Here is a 22,583-nt window from a genome sequence, read left to right as displayed (position 1 = left end):
GACATATAATGGGTTTGAAGTGTCAGGTGGAGGATATATGTGCAGGCCGATTGCTGGCCGTCCTCTGGAGAAATGGTGTATTTTCCCATGCTTCATACTCAGCGGGCTGTGTCTTGAATACGTGGGATTATCCACTAAATGTTTCTCTTTGTGTCTTCACTCCTTCCCATGCTTTATTCCATTTAGGCTGTCTTTCTTACTGTAAAATATCATCATGTTTTGCTGGTTTCAGGTTGAATCTCCACTGGCAGTGGAGGCGGTGCTGGGTGAAACGCAGTTCTCTGTGGTAGACGATAAGGTGTCCATAGTCGAGCTACGTGTTCATGCCATCTCAGGACTGACACTTAATCTTCAGCCAAGCCCTGGTAACAGCCATACCATGGTTGCCAAGGCAACTGGCCTGCAGACTCTCTCAGCTCTTAAGCAGGTATAGTTGATTGCTTCATTGTTTTTCATATCTTCTACAATAAATGGCATGCCGTGTTGCTTTCTTGGTGGTATTTTGTTAAATCCTCTGGTATAATCTTAGATCAGAACTTTTTTATGACAGTCTAAAGTTCTGAATTATTATTTAAGCAGACTGAAGACTCTCCTTAAGGTTCTCAAGATAATTTTTAGAACTAACTGTAGTGGTTTGTTTTATTGTGCAAGGGAGGTTTATTATTATTACCTAAAATGAAACCAAACCATTAAAAGAAATTCTTGATAAACAAAAAATGTGATAAATTAAACTTTTTAAATGTTTTAATCCATAGTTGCCAAAAAAAATTTATATTTTAAAGTATTAAAATAACTAAAACTACATAAACTAAAATAAAATACTATATAATAAAATACTATATTAACAAATACTATATAGACATTTAAAAAAAATACAAACAAAACAAAATTACTGTATAATAATAAAAGTGAAAACAAAACTTTTATAAATATTTAATCAATAAAATTGTATTAAAAGCTTGAACAAAAACTATAGTATATCAATACTACTGATACTAAAATAACACTGGTCTAAAGAATTCTACCATCGAATAAACTTGGGCCCCATTTATTAGCAGAACCAGCTGATCATCTCTAAAAACCCATATAGAACCATCAATAAACCACCTATAAACCATGTAAAACCATCTTGAGTTTTTGGTTGTTCTTGTTGTTTTCTTGTTGTTTCATTTTAGCTGAATTTTCATTGTATCATAGTTAAGAATGAAGACCCACTGAAGATTGTCGTACAAAATCATATATTCTGATTTGAAAGAGTATTATAGAATATTAAATAAATTAATTTATAGGCTACACAACACAACATACAAATGTATATCTTCACATAATGGTCTCAATATAACAGTGTCATTCATCATCATACTCTCTGCAGCTGTGTCCAGAAAAAAAAGTTCTAACCTTTGGACCCTTGCTTTAATTACGCAAGTGACATTTATGTGAAATTCCTCCTTGTTGCTCAGGATCATTCTGCTCGTGAAGAGTTAAAGTCTGGCTGAGTTTAGCCTCATATTGATGATTCGAGTCTCCATGAAGGTTACACACCATCAGCAAATTAGCCTCAGTTCAGTCTTCCAGCCAACCCTCACTGCTTTAATGAAGCCTTGTTTGGCATTCAGACATATTCAAATCTCCTTTAATATCAGCACACCAAATGAGCAGGCATCTTGCTTAATAAGAAGCCACCGCCGCTTCTGTTCTCTGCTGTTCTGGAGTGTCATCGGGGGAGCTTTGTGCGGTTGCTGTATAATATTTTCAAAGCATTAATTAGAGCACATTGGCTCACATTTTCTAGTGAGGACCTCGTATGCTGCTGTGCTAATTTATACAATGTCTTGGGCAGGTCACGGAGCCCCGGTGCGAGAGCTTGGGGTCCTTTTTCTTGCTCTGTACTTAGCCTGTGACCAACATCCAACATCAGATGAGGGTGGCTGCTTTTAATTCATGCATTAACATCCAGCGGTTCTCCCCCGCTCTCTGCTTCACCACCTTTGGTTTTAATTAGCGTAATGTATCAGCCTAAGTGCTTGTGGAGACTGTGCTATAAACATCACTGATGACCCTCCTCCTCCCCCACTGCAGCATTTCCATCATTTCAATCCTTTACTGCACTTACCTACTTCACCTCCGCAGTCACAAAATAACTAAATTTGTGACCATTTGTGCCTACAGTTGCCTTAGATTTCCAGGTAACATTTTACAGTTTAATTTGAGGGTGTTAGTTAACGCATTAGTTATTGTGAACATTTAAGAACAACTATAGCATTTATTAGTCTGTGTTCAAAAGGATGGATATAATGTAAGAATTTGTTAAAAGTGAAGGGACACTTTAGTTTAGGGAGCAATTCTTACTATTAACTAACTATTACCTATGGCTTTTGTGTCAAGAAACTCCTAATTTGCTGCTTATTAATAGTTAGTTAAGGTAGTTGTTAAGTTAAGGTATGGGCACAGGATTAAGGGATCTTAATATGATCACGCAGAATAAGACATTAAATGTGCTTTCTAAGTACTAATAAATAGCCAATATGCTAGTAATATGCATGCCAATGAGCAACTAGTTGATAGTTAAAATAATTCCAAAATTACAATGTCAAGTTTAAGCTACAATTAACCTAGCTTGAGGGCTTGTTCTCACTATTCACTACAATTTAACTACAACCTTTGCCTCAGTTAACTCTTAATTACTGCTTATTAATAGTTTGTAAGTTACTTAAGTTTAGGTATTGGGTAAGATCGAGGGATGTAGAATATGGTTGTACAGAAAAATATGGTAATGTGTGTTTTATATGTACTAATAAACAGCCAATATGCTAGTAATGTGCATGCAAATAAGCAAGTAGTTAAGTTAAAGTGTTTTATTATTAGTTGCTAATTCAAGTATGTTGATAACATATTTAATTGTTAATTTATCCAAACTAATGTAATTTAAACAATATCTGTAAAGATGAATATTCTCCTATATTGAAAAATTTTGTCAATGTTGTTCATGACTGCATTAATCTTAACAAACTGAACCTTCTTGCATAACATGTTACTGGTTTTCTTGTTTCTTCTTTTAGATTTTAGATGCCCCTTTCCTTTGTCTCACCAGCAGCCTTAAATAATTGATTTTGCTGTATGCTGGTGTAAGCAATTATTCTGTTTCAAAGTTCCAAGTGTCTTGGATGCTTGAACATTTTACTTCTGTAGTTTGTTACATACAGTGAATCCAAAATTACCTTCAATATAGATCTCAAACACTTTTAACCGTTAGAAATTGAATGGCATATCCATGTAAAAGTTATAGTGTCATCTCCCAAAGACTGAAGCTTCAAAAATCAAGGGCCATTCGTGATTGATGCCATTTTATTTAGTGGCTAGAGTGATCTCGAAAGGTCTGAGAAGACAACGTCATCTTCAATGTATTATTCAGATCATGCATATCAAAGACTCTCTTCATCTTGACAAGCAGCGTTGACAGAGCCTGAGCACGAATGTCAGAACAACCTTGAAGTTAGTGATGCGACAGAAGAGTTTTTTTTTACAGCCTCACAACAGGCCATTGCTGACTGGAGGCAGATAAATACTTCTCTTTCTGAATATAAAAGCAAAGCGACACTTCATTTCTGACTAAAAGCACTCTGGCAGAGTGGTTTCGTTTTGTCTGCCTGCCAACAGGTGTAAGGTCTTGTGCTGTTCCTTTAGCAGAGAGCAAAGCAGGAAGGCAACTGTCAAGCTTAAGCTTGTTATGAGGTGACAAGAACACAAGCGTCGCACCAGTTCTGTTTCCCCTCAGCCAGTGTTTCTAACAGTCAAAGCATGCAAGCCCTTCTGATGTTATGCTGATGCATGTTGCTTGCTCAAGACAGTTGTCTTGTATGGACCAGTAAACTCAGGATAATTCATATTTAAAGGTTTTTGGAGTCAGGAGAAAGTCAGGAGAGATAAAGATGATAACACTTACAGTATTGATAATCTCTTTGTTGTAAAGAGAAAGGTGGTTATCACTTTAAAATAGGGAACACATCTACTATTAACTAAGAATTTTCCCCAAACAAACTACTAATTTGCTGCTTATTAATAGTTAGTGAGGTAGTTGTTAAGTTGAGGTAAAGGATTGAATAAAAATATGTTCATGCGGAATAAAGCATGTATATGTGATTTATAAGTACTGATTAACAGTTAAAAAGCTAGCAATATGCTTCTAAGCAACTGGTTAATAGTGAGAATGGGTTCTAAAATTAAAGTGTTACTAAAAGTTGTACAACATTTTAACATTTATTGAAGCAGTGTGCTATACTAATGCTAGTGCTGATGTTGCATTAAGAATCCCCTTATAATTCCTAAGTAGGGTTTGATTTAAAAGGATCCCCACTTGGCATAGCACACCTGGAGCAGCAAATTGACAATGTAGAACACCATAAAATTCAAAAGCATTGTTTTGTTTGAATGTACTGGACATTCAGTATACCACCCAGCTACGACTTTAGAGGCAACTGAAAATTATTTTGCATCAGTGAGTGCTGCTCATGTTTTTTTTTATTATTATTATTAAAGCGAGTGTAAAGACTACCCAAAACTGAAAATTTGCAGTTAATTTACTACCCTCAGGCCATCTGGGATGTGCAGCAAGTGACTTTTTCTCTTCAGTAGATCAGTAAAGATTTTTAACTAAAAACTTGATGCTTGGTGATTAAAAAAAAAATGCACAAAAAAAAAAAAAAAAAAATTACAGTAGATAAAATTTTGCTTACCACATAAATAGAGTAAGAAGAGATGACTGATAGGACGATAGTGCACTAATATTTTGGATTTATCAGAAGGTTAATAGTTAATAGGAAATACTGATTTTTTGAGTCAGGATTACCCATACTATAGACGGATGTGTTTTATGTCAAAATACCAGTGAATCTGATGACCAGAGTGCACAAAATATTTGATGAAAAATCGTGATTAAAATTAAAATTATGAGTTGACAGAATAAAAAAAGCATATCAAAGAACACAAAATGAATATATCTGGCTCTCGACGACATATTGAGGTCTTATAAAGTGAAACGATCAGTCTGTGCAAGAAACTGAACATTATTTAGCTTACAATCTTTCATTTTGTGTTTGTAGGAGGCCAGTCTGTCCATCTGGGTTTACTACAGTGACAATACCGCCGCCCCCCTGAGTATGTATGACCCAAAAGACTATAACCTCAATGCCACCACAGCAGACGATAAGGTGGTAACAGTGGCTCAACAACCTCAACAGCGGTGGCCAGTCATCGTGGCCGAAGGTGAGGGCACAGGAGAGTTAGTGCACGTGGAGATGACCATCAGTGAAACCTGCCAGAAGACTAAACGCAAGAGTGTCATTGCTTCTTCTCCTGTGTTGGTCAAAGTCCGCTTTGGACTAGATGAGGACTCTGAGGAGGAAGCGGATACAGTGACTGAAAAAGACACTAGAATACCTTCCAACACGAGAAGGCCCGCTATCGATTCCAACGCAGGTGGTGGAGGGTATGAGCCATCTAATGAGCAGCCTGCGAGTGTGCCCATTGATTACTCCAACTTTCCTACAATAAGCAATCCAGAGGAACCAACCGAAGAAGACGAGGAGGATGATGAGTTTGTGCACAGTCCCCACAGCATGACCGACCTGGAGATCGGCATGTATGCTCTCCTCGTGGTGTTTTGTTTTGCTATAATGGTCTTTCTTATAAACTGTATTGTGTTTGTGTTGAAGTATCGGCATAAGCGCATCCCTCCTGAAGGCCAAGCCAACATGGACCATTCCCACCACTGGGTGTTCTTGGGTAATGGGGAACCCCTTCGCACCCAGAGTGATCTCTCGCCTCAGACGGTAGAGAGCCCCAGCAACACCTTGGAGGCGGTACAGACTTGTTGTCATGGGGACCACCACAGTAGCGGCAGCTCCCAGACTAGCGTACAAAGCCAAGTCCACGGCCGAGGAGATGGCAGCTCCGGAGGTTCCACCAAAGACCACGGAGAGGAAGCCAGCTCACCGACCTCCAAACGCAAACGTGTCAAGTTTACCACCTTCACCCTTCCCACTGAGGATTTACCCTACAACTCTATCCCCATTGCCAACGAAGAAGACATTCAGTGGGTATGCCAAGACATGGGCTTTCAGGATCCAGAGGAACTCCACGACTACATGCGCAGGATAAAGGAAATAGCCTGACCGGGCTATGTGCTTTCTAAAGACATTCCTTTCTATTTTTCTCTCTTAATTTTCACTCTAGAGGAGGTACTTTTCACAAGAAAAAACAACCAAGGCCTAGTGTCTAGTTTTGTTGGGGTTTTCTGCACAGTGCTGTTTCCCTTACACATTGACACTTGTACGAACTAAAAAATATTCATGACGCTGCCAAGGAAGCCAAAGACGAGTCTAAGGGATTCTAGCAAAAATGGCTTTAGCGGTGTGTATGATTGCTGCTCAGCAGAAGGGTGACTGTACAATCTTTAAGGGAAACAGAATTTCAGTTGTGAACACTGATATCAAAATGGATTCCTAAAGTACTCAATCATGTGTGGGTCACCCTGCTGTGGATATGATCTTTCTCAGAGGAATGCCTGGAGTCTTGGCACTGTGTCCATTGTTGTTTTTCTTCTTCTTCTCTTTTTTAATTCAACAGATTCTTCTCCAACAAAGAGGCCTTTGAAGTGCAGATTCTACTTTTGTCCCAGATTTGTGTTTAAGATGGATCATTTTCATGCCATTGTTGATGTACCTGACACAGACACTGTCAGAGACGTTCGTGAGAACATGCCATGGATTCTTTCTATCAGTGTTGGAAATGTTGAATGGTTTTATCCCCCTGCCATTATCTTGGTTCAACACATGCCTTGGTTGCTGAATTAGTTCTTCCGCTGTCTTTGGTATTTCATACTCATTCTCAATCTGGATGCCACCTCTTCTTCTCTCACTGTCTTGGTTAAGTCTAATGCCTTATTAAATGGATTTCATTTGTCACAACTTCGCTCTATGCTGACACCACATTTGTTCACATTGGTATGGGTCAAAGCGGGGCAACTCTATAGAAGTCTGTATCTCAGTTAAACATGTGTCGGCATGGGAAAGGCAGGAGCTTGTACATTGTGGAGTTATCTTCTCCAACATTCCTCTGCATGAATGGAGACTTGGAGGCACAATTAGCGTTCTTTTTTTTTCTTTTTTTTTTTGTATATGTTTGTATTGTGAGAATTATCTAATCATACATAAATGATAATAGAGGACATATCATGTTACCATGCATTACATGCATGTGCCAGACCCTCCCTCCTGTGTACATACCATGTTCAGTACATAACGACTGCTGAAGCTTAACTCTTGATTACTCTGTTAGCCTGAGGAATAGGGAAGGCAGATGCCATATAGGGACCTGGCAGCCAGATACCTGAATTTCAGTGAGGCTCTCTTTTCTCGTTCTCTTTTTCTGTATCTTTACTGATCTCACCGTGAATTCCCATCCAGGCGGTAATAGAGTTAAGATCTCTGTTAAGGATAAAATGCTATGCAAACACACTGGAGGGGTTGGTTATTGTGTTGAAGTAGATCCTCCCCAGATATTGATATAGCACCACGGTTACTGTTATTAATATACCAAGAAATATCTCAAAGCTAGATGTAACATCTGCCACAATGTAAATCGCAGGTTTTGGGGTTAGTTTATTTCTTTTAAATTTTTGTTAAAGAAAGAAAATGAGGTAGCACAGTAGATCAAGCCCGAAATGTTAAACATTTACTAGTTTTGAAAGGGGTAAGCTGGTAACAGGTCTAGAACCTTTTTTTTGTGGTGAGGCACAAAAAAAAATATCTGTATTGCTGCTGACCTATCACAGGTTAGTTTCAGGGTTACAGATACCCACCCCCCCCCCCCCCCAAGTTTCTTCAGGACATCAGAATTCACGCACTGTATTAACTGTTTGTTTTTCCACTGTGCTGTATTTCAGACATGCAGGATGTACCCATTACTTTGTTTTAATAGCTTATTAGTCATTTTCCTGTGACTAGGAAGGAACACCTATATTTTGTTTCTTTGTTTTATAGATTTTATTATAACATAATTTTTTTAAACTCTAGTTTAAAGTTAAACTTCCTAGTTTAATCAGGGGTCCTTTGCACTCCAGATAAGTTACAGAGAACTTGTTACTGACACCTCTCCACCTTTGTCCTCTGATTTGTAACCTCCTCTGATGAGTAAACCCTCAGTCATGATGTGTGATGAAATTATATAACATGTCAAGGGATTAGGTTTTGATAGCTGGAGTGTTGGTCAGTGGTTAAGTTTGACACACACTTGACCTTTATGGAGGCTCAGAACTGAATGTAAACTTTTAAACTGTCCCTTGATGATCAAAATGAACATAATTTCCACTGTCTTCTGTGGAAGTCTTCTGATGGGGTACGTAAGACTCAATATGACTACTAGCAAGTCTCTGGTAGCAGCTAATACACTTTTCCATTTCCTAAAATTATTTTACTAAGTTTAACATCACTATCAGGACATTTTAGGTTTCATATTGCTTTCTACTTTAATTTGATGTATGTATGTATATGAAACGGCATTTGCGATATCTGCGCTTTCATTTTTCTTTCTCAAGAGGAGCTGCTACTAGGCCTTTGCCTTGACCACATGCAGTGTTGTGGTGTAGATTTGAGCTGTACTCTCTGACCTGCTGAAGCACGGTACTGTCAGCCATGTGCTGCCATACCCTTAATGTACAGAGCACTGTTACAACATCCTGTATCCTCCCTAAAAAAAAAAAAAAACAACTGTTGTATTTCCCTCCTTATATGTAAGTATTAAAGAAAATACAATGCATAAACTTGGTGTTGTGTGTGTGTGTGTGCGTCTGTGTATTGCGTTTTTTGACAATGTACCTTGTATTATAATGCTGTGTCCAAACAAAAGCTGTCTAATGAGCCTACTGAGCTGTCTAGACAGCTGCTAATTTATTTATAAAGACTATTGCTGTTTGTTAACAGTAATCAACAGACAACAACAACAAATAATAATAATAATAATAATAATTCTTATCAAAATTGCTGTTTTATAATAATGACTCACAGCGCAGTGTTTTTACAACGCTTAAGCCACTTGTTACATTTTAAATAAAAAATTGTAAAAACAAACATTTTATTTATTCATTTATTTATTTAAATGTGCACTGATGAATTTTCTTCAATGAGGAGACGTCTTTGAAAATTAATTGGTGTATTATTATTAGGCCCCACCAACCCCTCTCGAATCAATGTAAATGGTACGACCCGCAGTTCAGGTGCTTCTGCTGCGGACCTGCGGTGAATCAGTTAATGAGAGACAGGAGCTGGAGTTAGCCGTGATATGAAGTAGGAAGACAGGGGAAGAGTCATGTCTTTCCTTAAGAAAGTAAAATCAGGGGCTCAAAATCGTTTAGAAAAGAAGATTAAAAAGAGAAAGGCAAATGAGGGCAAGCAGTTGCTCACTCAGTTTTTTTTTTTTTTTTAAAGAAAGGTGAGCTCCAAAATGCATCATTGAGCATTGACATTGTTTTAACATAAATATCTACTCTTGGAGGAGTTCTCCCCAGAGTCAGAAGTTTACATGAAAACGCTGTATATTTCCCTCCATTGTCAAAATCTAACACCAGCGAAAACACAGATCGTTAGCGCCTATTTTGCCGCATTGTTATGCAAAATAGCTCGCGCACGCTCTTACATTAAGATTGTTCTCAGTCTAATGCACATCTTAATGATTGAAAATGACTTATTTTAAAACGTAATTCAAAAACTGAATGTCTAGTTTGGCGGTTAGTGTACCCTGTGATTCTATAGACTGCATTTATTTTAAACAGACACATAATCAGCAATTAACTTGTACTTAGCCTTCACTTTAAAAAAAAAAGTATATATTGAAGACATATATTTCAGTTTCAGACCCTGCAGCAGCAGGCCTCTCATCATGGCCAGGTGAAAGCAGTGACAGTGAGGTGGATGTGACAGTGAGACAAGGTGAGCTTTTTGCGGAATTGCCTGTTTTAACACTTAGTAATTATTAAGTGTTAAGAGGAAATAAGCAAAATGGGTACATTGTTATTGTACACATTTAAACTTTAAAGGGATAGTTCACCCAAAAATGAAAATTCTGTCATCATTTGCCACGTTTCCACCAAAATTACCCGGAACATTTGTACCTGGAACTTTTTTCCCCCCAGATCTGTTGCTTTCTGCATTTCCACCATGGTGTAAAGTACCGGGAAGATTAGGCAAATAGACTGATGACGTAGGTCTGCGCGCGTTTCTCAATACCGAGCATCCTCGGTAGTGCGGACTTTGTGCATTCTTCTCGGGAGTGTGATGTCCGCGAAGATGCAAATCCGGTAAATCTGCACACAGCAGCGTACTTGATAACTTCAGTCAGCTGACCATGGCTACTGCAATTTTCTTCTCTGTATATTTACAATAAAACTAAATGGGGTATTAAATACCACTGCCTCCTTTGTTTTCATTTAAACATAATAACAGCTGCAGAAATGTACTTAGTTCAGGGATATGTGTGTATATATATACAGCCATTACAGTGAAACTAAATATTGTATAAATTTGCCTTTTTTATTTTTTATTTTTACATATAGATAATTTGAATACAGACCAAAGATAACCTAAATATTTACCCAAAACGAATTATATGTTATGTTTAACCGAAGAGACATCAGAACCAGCAGCACATATCAGAAGGTCTAGCCGAGGTAAGGCTGCTTCTTGGCGGATACATGAGCACTGTGCTCCTGCTGATTGAGTGGAGCTCACATCTCGGAGATCGGCGAAAGACATTTTTAAATAGGCACTGTCTTTATAAATAAACCACAGATTTGAGTTTTAAACAACTACATTCTCACCTGAAATACTTTTAAAATTATATTTCATGACACAATAACAGTAATATTTTGAAAATGATCCGAATAAATGGTGGTTGAACCAGCCAATGCTGCGTGAACTCAACCAATCAGGATGTTTAGCGTCTAAGACTCGCCCCCGAAAGTTCAAGAACTTTGAAAAATTACTACCTCGCCAGCAGGGACTTTCTGGGGGGCATTTTTTTTCATCCAGAACTTTATTTAGTTCCTGGTTCCTGTGGTGGAAAAACACAGAGTACCCAGGCCTTGTGTGTGCTCTGTGAACATGATGTAGTTCTAGACTAAATGTGAACCTGCATTAATGAAACTAATTTAGTATTCATCAAAATTAATTAAAACATATATGACTCTGAATATGATGCTAACCTGCAATAATTACATGTTAAATAACACAAATGTAGCAATATGTAAAATATTGTAAATATGTTAAATTAGTTAACACTTTATTTTAGCGTCTATGTGCTGCACTTGTTTTATGTACTTCATTATAGTAATAACAATAAATTATGCATAATTGAATGCAATTAACTTTTATATATAGTTACAAATATATAGTTAAAGTGCAACAAGTACACCTTAAAAATAGCAACTTTATCATCCACTGGTGTAATTACAAATATGTTAAAATGCATGGCATACAGGTGCCAACTGATATGTATTAAAGGGGGGGGGGGGGTGAAATGCTCGTTTTCACTCAATATCCTGTTAATCTTGAGTACCTATAGAGTAGTACTGCATCCTTCATAACTCCAAAAAGTCTTTAGTTTTATTATATTCATAAGAGAAAGATAGTCTGTACCGATTTTTCCCGGAAAAACACGACCGACTGGAGGCATGACGTGTGGGCGGAGCTAAAGAATCACGAGCGCCAGTAGGCTTTCGCGTTGAGAGCGTTTGGAAGCTGTGACATTACCTTGAGGAAAAAACCATCATCCAAAACAAACCATGGCTAACAGTCAGATTCAGCCGTTTATTTATGATCCAGAATCAGATCCCGAGGCTGAAACTGAACGAGAGCAGCAGCAGCAACGACTCGCTCCGAGCGGGGCTCGAACCCGGGTCTCCGGCATGGGAGGTGGACGCACTAACAAGGAGGCAGAGATATTTTAAGCAGTTTTACTCACCGCCTGCGGTTCCAACACACGATTGTGACCCTTTTTCGTTGGGATTGCATCATCCTTAAGAAATAAATGATACGCAAATCCGTCGTCAAACTGGGCCTTGTTTGTAAAACAAGCATCTTCGAAATGCAGGGAACAAACACAAACACTTGCACAACTCCGTTGATGCTCTGTAAAAATAAACTCCATCCACTGGTCCCTTAATGCTGTTTTTTCTTTGCTAATCTGTGCAGGGTTGTCTTGCCCTGGCAACCAAAAACACACTCCTTTTGTGACATTTCGCGACGATCTCGCTCTGATCAGTGAATGTCTCTGCTCTCAGTGCTCTGCTATACGGGAGCGCGCGCTCTTCCGGCAGACGTGCCCTTAGGACCCATATAAGGAAATTCTGCTCCATCTAACGTCACACAGACCCATACTCGAAAAAAAACTTTCCGAAACTTGTGACAAACCGGAAGGAGTATTTTTGGAACAGAAATACTCCTTCAAACGTACAACTTAACTCTTTAACAGTGTAAAAAACTCAGTATGCATGAAATAGCATTTCACCCCCCCCTTTAAGTGTTGTGTTTTTAAAGTGTATTATATTTAACCGTAACCCTCTGGGATCTGAGGGTGTTTGGGGGTACTGGAAAATTTTTTACATGCCCTGACATTTGTGCTTACTTGCAAACTTTTAATGTCTAAAGTTTAATAACACTGTAATCTGCACAATCTCATATGTGAGCAGCATGTACGTGATTGTGTTTTTGAGAAAGCAACGCTAATGCGTGTTTAGTGAAAAACAAATAAATTTAAGTCACTGAAATAAGGCCATAAAACAAATACAGAACATTTGATCACAAGACTTTTGAGAACTGGATCTTGAAGTCTATAGTTTTTGCTTCAAAATGATGTGAAAATCATCTTACTCCTATACAGAATACAATATATTGACTTAAATTTTCTAAGACTTTTTGTGTAGAAAAGGTATATGCGAGAGGGCGTGAATGTTCATGCATAATGCTGTGATTCAGACCTGGGAAGACAAAGGCCTCCATAATGAGCTGCATAATGAGCCCTTCAGTCAGGTGTGTGACTTAGCGGGAATTGCTACAAGAAAGAATGTAAGGAAAAAATATGCCTGTCAGTACATTTGGCAGTCCTAACCATATTTCAAAGACAACAGAAGTAATTATGAAATTATAGTTTAACTTAAGAAATAAGAGTACTCCTTTTCATTACCACTAAGTGGTCTTTTATTTCAGTAAGATATTATTATATCAATCTGCATGTACAGTACATGAAGCATTTAAAATTCTTAAACATGAAAAATTGGAAATGTATACTCCAAGTGCACATTTAATACAATTAAGCACAGTTCTTTTAAATTAAAGGATTCATCTTAACTCCCGAACTTTACAAAGCATAAGGCAATGAAAGATTTTTAATCAACAAACTTTACTTTAACAGTAATTACACAATTCTATGATTTTCAATACATATTCAGGTGCTTCAGAATGGCTTGTGCTTGGCATTCAATGCTTCGGATCGTTGCTTTTGTAATACCAGACTCACACATAACCACTCTAGAGGTTAGTAGCAGGTAAAATAAGAATAACAACCGCCTTCATGGCATCTGTGACTGCCTTCGAGGATGTACAGTCTGTGCTTAAACCTACCATGGGAAATAATGTGGGTTTTGAACTGGTGCAAAGACTTCGTCACTTACAGATCTGTGATATTGGGCCGAAATGCGAGAAAAGAAAAGCGCTTCTGCCTCTTTTGCACCTTGACTTCTTGTAATCGTCCTTTATGTAAATTGGGGTCTGTGTCAACACAATGTATATCTCAGAGCTACAAAACAGATTTTGAACTCTCTGTGTGTCATAAATAAAGTCACACTCATACACTCTCACACTGGTCAATTCCCTGGGAGGTATATAACCATCTGTCATCAAAGAGAAAAGCTCTAAATCACAGTGCAGATCTATTGGTCTATAGGGGAAATCTGTCAGTCTTCCATGGTTAAAAAAAACCTGTCTTCAGCCCATTGGTCTAATTGGTACAAAGCCAAGGTCTTCTTTTAGAGACCATTGACACAAAGGCAGCAGTAACCAAAGATTGATATTATAAAGCTGGAAAAGAGAAGTGTAATATCACTCCCCGGGTATGTGTATTGTGGAAACACACATCAGCTGGCGAAGTAGCCTTTAATATAACCATGCAATGTTTCCAGACATTTCATCAGCTGGGAGTCAGGAATGTCACCGCTTGAAAGCCACTCATAATTAAAAGGTTGGGAGTTATCGCACATCACAGAGTTGCCGGCATTTGATGGAGTGCAGAGAAACGTTCATTTGGAATGCATCCTAACTGAAAGCTTTTATTGAAGACATTAATTAATAAAATGAAAAATAAAAGGACACATGTATGGAGAGTAATAGTCTTGTTTTAGTTCTGGGTGCCTGTGAGTAAATCATCATGATTTTAGTCCTTTTGAATAATGATTCACCTGGTTCACGACTGTGTAAAGTTTAGTTTTTCAATTATGATAGAAAGTCTAAGTAGTATTCTTTAACATTAATGCAATTTTTCAATCAGAGCTTTGGAGTGGCCCCGGGCTTTCTTCGGATTAACTTAAGAAGTTCTTTCAACTCTTTTATTCACTTTTTATAGTGTTCTGTAAATTTCAACATAAATATAGCCTCTAAATTAATACAAATTCATGCACTTACAGAAATGTACTTTAGTATCTCTTACACCTTCCAATTAATCACCACTCACATTTCTAATAATAACAAAAACCCATTATTAGCATTATCATTTACAATTTAATTCAATCTAGTTTTCCGTTTATAACTTAAAGCAGGGTTTCCAAAACAGGGCTTTGCAAACCCATGAAGGTTTATAAGGAAATTGCAGGAGGTTTATAAATTAATGAAAAGCTGATGATTAATTCATATTTTATTAGTTAATAATACAGTGTTTCATGGGCTCATTTCACAGTAAATGCTGTTTTTCATAAATCGATCTCTGCAAGCACTGTGAGTTTAATGGGTTTTCCTGTGATTATAACTTGTAGTGCTTGTTGGCTACATTCTTCTTTTTCTTTTTGTCCGGATGTCTCAGCGAAAGTAGCAATATAAGAATTTAATTTTTATACTAAATTAAAACAAAATAATCACAATATATTTTTGGTGAAGTTGTACACTATGTTTATAAGGTTAAAATAAAAGCTTTTAACCAATTTCAGAACATGCAAAATGTGCAAGTCATTAAATTATTAAAATATCAACTTTCAGAGGGTGTTTCAGTAAATATTTTAAGGCTAATAGTTTCAGCTTACCAAGAATGAATTGGAACCCCTTGCTTAAATGTTTACTTATAATGTTGGCTTTGAATATTTTATGCTGCATTTAAACAGAACATAAGTGAGAAGATATTTTGAGAAATATGTTTTTTTCTTCCATACAGTGGAAGTCATTGGTAACCAAAACATTTTCTTCCATGATCCACATAAGAAATAAAGTTATACATGTTTTATACGACATGACGACAGAATTTTTATTTTGCGTTAATTATACATTTAATGATTGATTGATGCTCTACATCAAAGGCCTGCCGATACTTGAAGGAATATCCAGGGTCAATTACAATTTAATGAATATGGACAGCTTTCAAGCATGCTACTGAGTTCCAGAGAAAAAAAATGTATACTTGTCCCTTAGCTTATAAAAAGAGAACAGAATGTGCCTTTACAGTATTCATTTACAATGTAGGCATAGCAACTGAGCAGGCAAGACCACTGCATCACACTGGTCTCATGATATTCGAAAGCAATTTGAAAACTACTGCACAGATATTAAATAGTAAATAACCTGGAATATTTCCTTTAAAAAGCCCCTTTCTCTAGTCCACAGCTCAGAGCTATAGCTGTAATTATAGGTACTGGAACCATACAGTCTCTGATATTGACTGTAGTTGAAGCTGTGCATGGCTTTGTTCATGCTGCACACAGATCCCAATAGATTATCAGATTTAATGTTTAGGACTAACTGACTACATTGTCTCTCTGCAAATGATGAAATTGGAACCATCTGTTCAGCTAGTCAATATCTACTGTACATTGATTGATTAAGCATACAATGCCAGACTTTATATCATACAGAAAGCATTAATGGCACACTTTTCGTGCTATCACATGCCAAATGACTGTCCAAAAAAATGGGGATCAAATCGGGGTCATAAACATTGCATTCTCACTACAAAACCTAGACAGATGAGTCTACTATGTCCAAATTGTATTTCAGCTGCACAAAACCATTGTGACAATAAGAGCGAACACAATTACAAGGTAAGAACTTAAACTAATAACACTTTTTTTTTAAACTGAGCACTTGCCTCTCCTTGGGTGTGTTATCAAAGTTTTAAAGGGTTTTTGGTCCATTGAAGAGCCTATGATGTGTATAGACTGAGGTGATTTTGATAAGAAGTGCTGCAGATCAAATGAAAGAGGCAACAGAAAGCTTTTTTCCACAGAATTTCAAAGTGTAAAGCTAGACATCATAATAGCCCTCATTTTTGATCAGAGAGTGGCATCAACGATAGCTTGGGTACATTACAACTTCAAAGAATTTATGATTTGAAGAAAAATGCTGTTTTTTTTACCTTTATTTATGTATTATTTAATTATTTAAAAGTTCTCGCCTGAAACCTGAAATAGTTACTTTAGAAGCAAGCTTAACAAGTTACCGGAATCATTTAGATCAGTAAATGCTGTAAGCATGTATAAGCATGTATAAGTATTAAAGCAAAAGGAGTGAGAAATGTCATCATAGAGGAATATTTGAAGCTTTTATTATTAAAGTGCTTTTACTGTGAAGGAAGATAAGTTGTCATGGCAACCAGAAACATTGCATGTGAATTTCTTGGAAATTATTTTTTTTTCACATGCTAAACTTCATCGAAAATTCATGATAAACGTGTGTGTGTGTGTGTGTGTAATTAAGGCCAAATTTTATCAGGGTTTGGAAAGTGTACATTTTATTGTTATTTGAAAGTGTAATTTGTATATTGTGAAAAGTATAATTCAATTCAAGTTTATTTGTATAGCGCTTTTTACAAAACAAATCGTTACAAAGCAACTTTACAGTAAATTATGTTTCTACAATATTTAGTAGTAGCTAGTAGTTTGTGCACATTTGACAGGATTTTAGAAAAAATAAAAATAATAATAATAATACAAGACGTAGTCAGCTTGACGATGAACTATCAATATTATTAATTAAGTTATTATTTGATTCAGTCACACATTTAGCAATAATTGTTAGTTCTGTTTGTTGATTCAGGGTTAGCAACATCTGAGGTCCTCTGAGGGTCAGCATCATCTCTTCTCAGGTGTTCTGGATCCAGACTGGAGCTTGTGTAAATCCTAGTTAAGTGGCGAAACATAGAAACAAAATACAGACATCATTAGCATAGCTGCTGATCCAACAAAGTAAAATTAGTTTAACCCAAGCTAATGAATAAAAATGCACCTTTGATCAGATGCAACTACACTCACAATTAAAAAGATACATTATTCGAATGCTTGGCGAAAGAGATGTGTTTTTAATCTAGATTTAAACAGAGAGAGTGTGTCTGAACCCCGAACATTATCAGGAAGGCTATTCCAGAGTATGGGAGCCAAATGTGAGAAAGCTCTACCTCCTTTAGTGGACTTTGCTATCCTAGGAACGACCAAAAGTCCAGCGTTTTGTGACCCTGCGTGATGGGTTGTAACGTGGTAGAAGGCTAGTTAGGTACGCAGGAGCTAAACCATTTAGGGCCTTATAGGTAAGTAATGATAATTTGTAACTGATACGGAACTTAATAGGTAGCCAGTGCAGAGACTGTAAAATTGGGGTAATATGATCATATTTTCTTGACCTCGTAAGGACTCTTTGTGTGCGATGGATGAAACTGAAGTGTTAGATGCTGTAGAATCTACATTCGCTATGTATTATCTGTATTTCTAATGTTATCTATTTTATCAGTGAAGAAATTCATAAAGTCATTACTATTTAACGTTGGTGAAATATTTGAATCAGGTGGCGTCTGGTAATTTGTTAACTTAGCCACTGTGCTAAATAAAAACCTTGGATTGTTTTGGTTCTTTTCAATGAGTTTGTGTATATGCTCTGCCCTAGCAGTTTTTAGAGCCTGTCTATAGCTGGACATACTGTTTTTCCATGCAATTCTAAAAACTTCTAAGTTAGTTTTTCTCCATTTGCGTTCAAGACTACGAGTTACTTTCTTGAGAGAGTGAGTATAACTGTTATACCATGGTACAGTACGTTTTTCTCTAACTTTTTTCAATTTGATCGGGGCAACAGCTTCTAATGTATTAGAGAAAATAGTGCCCATGTTGTCAGTAATTTCGTCTAATTCATGTGTATTTTTGGGTACAAATAGCAGTTGAGATAGACCAGGCAGGTTATTTGCGAATCTTTCTTTGGTGGCTGGAACAATAGTTCTGCCCAGACGGTATCGCTGCGACATATAGTTAATATCAGTTATACGCAGCATGCACGATACAAGGAAATGGTCTGTAATATCATCACTTTGAGGTACAATATCTATAGCAGTACGATCGATTCCATGCGATATAATTAAATCTAGTGTATGATTAAAACGATGAGAGGGCCCGGTGACATTTTGCTTGACTCCAAAGGAGTTTATTAGGTCAGTAAACGCAAGTCCTAATGTATAATTTGCATTATCAACGTGAATATTTAAATCTCCCATGATTAGCGCCTTATCAACTGTAACTAGAAGGTCTGAGAGGAAATCTGCAAATTCTTTTAGGAATTCTGTATACGGCCCTGGTGGTCTATACACAGTAGCCAGAGCAAGAGATACATTAGATTTCTTTTGCATGTCTGACAGAGTAACATTTAGCAGAAGTATTTCAAAAGAGTTAAACCTGTATCCTGTTTTCTGGGTAACATTGAGAATATTACTATATATTGTTGCAACACCCCCGCCACGACCAGTCTGACGGGGCTCATGCTTATAACAGTAGTTTGGTGGAGTAGACTCATTCAGACCAAAATAATCATTTGGTTTTAGCCAGGTTTCAGTCAAGCAGAGTAAATCTAAACTAGGCCCCGCCCACTGAGACTTAGGCACTTGACAGCTTGACTCCTGCCTACACCGGTAACTCTATCTCTGTGAGTTTTATAAATTATTTTCTAAAACAGGTGAATTGTTCTGAAAGACTACCAGGTAACCAAGTTCATTGAAATCATTCCAAAATGCACACACTGTGCGGCCTCCCCACAAGCTCTGTCCATGATTGAGAGTCATTTATTATACCTTTCCAGGCCATTCTACAGCAGTAATACCGTGTGTGTGACCTTTCTCTATGGGTCAATATTTCGAGCATAACAAGGGTGTATATGAAGAAATGTGACAATAAGTATTGTTTCAACTGAGCACACAGCATATGGGCTATGATGGCTGATGCTCTATCTTCATTCTGCACCAACCACAGTGTTTCCGTCATTTCATTAAGAGGAATGGAGACTTTTCTGTGAGTCTTGGACAACTGAGACAAACATAGATTAATGCACAGGCCTGCTGAGCATCTGCCCAAGTCTCCAGACCAGCAGGGGGTCCTGGTGAGCTGCAGAAATGGTTTATATTTGAATTTTCTGAAATAAGTCTTGTTGTTTTGTTTTATTTGCAAATTTCAATCGTGAAAATGCCTTTGTGCTCCATCTAGATGTTTTCAACAACAACATAAAAATGAGTCAAATGTGAAAGGCCCCTGATGTGCCCAGACCACTCCCAACATTTTAATTTATACCTTACTACAGAGTGCTAGAAGATCCTAAGTAGCTAAATAATAGAAGAACTGATTCCAAAGCAGAGATAGCAAATCATTGCTCTCTTTTAATGGCTTTATCTGACACTGCCAGTAGGTCCTGTGATTTAGTGCTGTCCACAATTGATTAGTTCTATTTAATTAATTGATTGATTGTTTTGATTAATCAAATTAAATTGATTAATTCATAATTTAATGCTGTCTGATAGGTTTCAAAGAGAGGCCTGTTAATAAGCACTTCAGATCACCACTGAAGGAGATAATAGCTTTATTTAACAATCTAGTGAGCTGACTTGATTCTAATAGTCGTTAAAGGAATAGCTCACCCAAAATGTTTAATTTGCTAAAAATTTGCTTATCCTTGAGTCATCCAAGATGTAGATGATTTTATGTCTTCATTTTAATAGATTTGTAGGAATTTGGCAGTATATCACTATATCAGTATATATTCCTTCTGTGTATATTTCCATCCTGGTTCAGACAAGTTAAAAAAATCTTAATGATAGATTGTTTTTTATTTATGTTTTGTTTTTTTAAACAAAACACTTGCTTTACAAGATGTTAATTGATGGACTGGAGTACATTACTTTTGGACTACTTGTGGATTATTGTGATGTTTTATTAATTGTTTGGATTCACACTCTAATGGCACCCATTCATTACAGTGAATCCTTTGGCGAGCAAGTGATGTAAGGTTCAGTTTCTCCAAATATGTTCCGATGAGGATGGCCTGAGATAGGGGTGGGAAAAGTGGCAAAAATATCATATCGCAATTTTTTTTTTTTTTTTTTTTTAAATATCAGGATTCATGATTTTATCACAGTTCTTGTTGGATTTATTATTTTGAAAGTTGTCTAAGCAGTACTGACAAACTAATTTCCCTATTATTAAGACAAAGCCTATCAAGGTAACAAGATATAAAAATGATGGCAGATATTTAGGCCAAAGTGGGCAAAGACAAAAATCTTTGACATAATTGTATCTTTGTTTAAAAAAAAAAATTTGCATAAAGATACACATTACAAATACACATAATCTACAAAATAAAACAAGCAGTGCTTTATTTCAGGTACAATAAGTGTATATAGCAGAAGCATTCAAGAAACTGAATGAACAAACATAAAAATAAAATACTATAATGATTTTTATTAAAGCAACGGCAAGTTTCAGTCAAGTAGTGATTTTTCTCTTTGTGTTTTGTTGTTTTATTAACATTAAAGGAATAGTTCACACAAAAATTAAGATTATATAATATGTTAATTCTGTCATAGTGTTTTATTTTTATACCATCGTTTACTCACTCAATAGTAGTTTTAAACCTGAATGAGTCTATATGTAAACCTTGTGTTTTGATAGTATTAGCACAAAAGATCACATAGTTCACCAATCAGGCACTGTTTGACTGGCTTTTTAGTGTGCACGCTTCAGGTGTACGCGCTAAGAAAAAGCACACGTCAGATCAGCACATCTATGAAATGTTTAATCAGCAAGGCTTTGAAGCACATGCAAATAATGAGCTTTTGTGATTGTGAGTAAATGCAGTGTCCCGTGAGTGTAACTATACTGCAGAGTTAGCATTGATGTGAATGTATGTGGAGTTGTACATTATAGAGACAGAGGCGCCAGAACTGCAACTGATTGAATGTGTGCTGTAGCACTATATTATATTTCTTCAAAAGCAGATTTGGAGACGTCTATGATAAAAAATCATCATATCGCACAACCCTAGCCTGAGGGTGCTTAATTATTTTGTACATTTAAATTTTGGGGTGAACTATTCCAGTAATCTTCTATTAAGAAGATAAAACCATCCAAATTTGCTTGATAACGTACTCCATGAATATGAACAAATAAGAGATGATCTTACTGAAATTCTTCTCTATACCTCTATTTAACTGATAACATTTACAATTGTCACTAATAGGGCACTGGTTGTCTGGTTGTATAATGTAGCCAGAAATGGCCTGGATGAGAACTTGCACTTCTAATTAAGCTTATATCCATGAATTATTTTAACAAACAGTGGGATTTTAGATAATAGCCAGAGAGCTGTGGTCATTTGTCAAAATCTGATTAATAGCTGGCTCTGGATGGTAAGAGATGAGTAGACACTTTTTAATTTATTGGCTAAACATGCTTGGCACCGTCTCCGCTCAGTTCACATTTATATAGACTGATGCTGACTGAAATGGATGTGCCCAATCTCTGTTGTACTGCTGAGGCAGCTGTATTGTTCCACCAATTAGAGATGATTCATCTGTGCCTACAAGACAGGAAATCTCCAGAAACTGGAACAATAATGACACTTAGTCAGATGCGAGGTATGCCATGTGCAAATGTTAAACAGGACTGAAAGCAAACAGGGATCACATTTGGAATTAAAGTCAAGTGCATGGGCACAACTCTATTTTCATAACATCACACTGATTGGATGGATGGATGGATGGATGGATAGATAAGCATTTAAGGAGTGAGGTACTCACCAGAAAAGTATATATCGGAATATGAAAAGCAATCTTTTTGTCATAAGCTACTTTGTTCATGAATCATAAAACACAAACGAGAAAATCTGGTGTATTGACAGAATCTTATAAAGCTGGCAAGAAAAATTAAAGTGGGATCAGGGGTTGGATTAATTAACTTTCTTTCTTTTTTCTCTTCTTTTTTTTTTTTTTTTGTTTGTTTGTTTGTTTGTTTTTAGCCTCTGCAATTTGAATGTATTTAC

General features: G+C 36.7%; 1 protein-coding gene across 2 annotated transcripts in view; it reads left to right on the top strand.

Annotated features, from left to right (window-relative positions):
* LOC113049761 (transmembrane protein 132E) overlaps positions 1-8,814 on the top strand; it is a 293,725-nt gene extending 284,911 nt beyond the window's left edge. For both annotated transcript variants that reach the window (XM_026212377.1, XM_026212376.1), the window contains exons 8-9: positions 233-427; positions 5,100-8,814. In XM_026212377.1, coding sequence (XP_026068162.1) covers positions 233-427; positions 5,100-6,170 — 1,266 coding nt within the window. In that variant the 3' untranslated portion in view covers positions 6,171-8,814. The remainder of the gene's footprint in view (positions 1-232; positions 428-5,099) is intronic.
* The last annotated feature ends 13,769 nt before the right edge of the window (positions 8,815-22,583 follow it).

The sequence above is a fragment of the Carassius auratus genome, chromosome 30 (genome assembly GCF_003368295.1).
Source record: "Carassius auratus strain Wakin chromosome 30, ASM336829v1, whole genome shotgun sequence".
Lineage (NCBI taxonomy): Eukaryota > Metazoa > Chordata > Actinopteri > Cypriniformes > Cyprinidae > Carassius > Carassius auratus.
The sequence above is the reverse complement of the archived record's forward strand: the minus strand, read 5'-3'. Positions and strand labels throughout refer to the sequence as shown.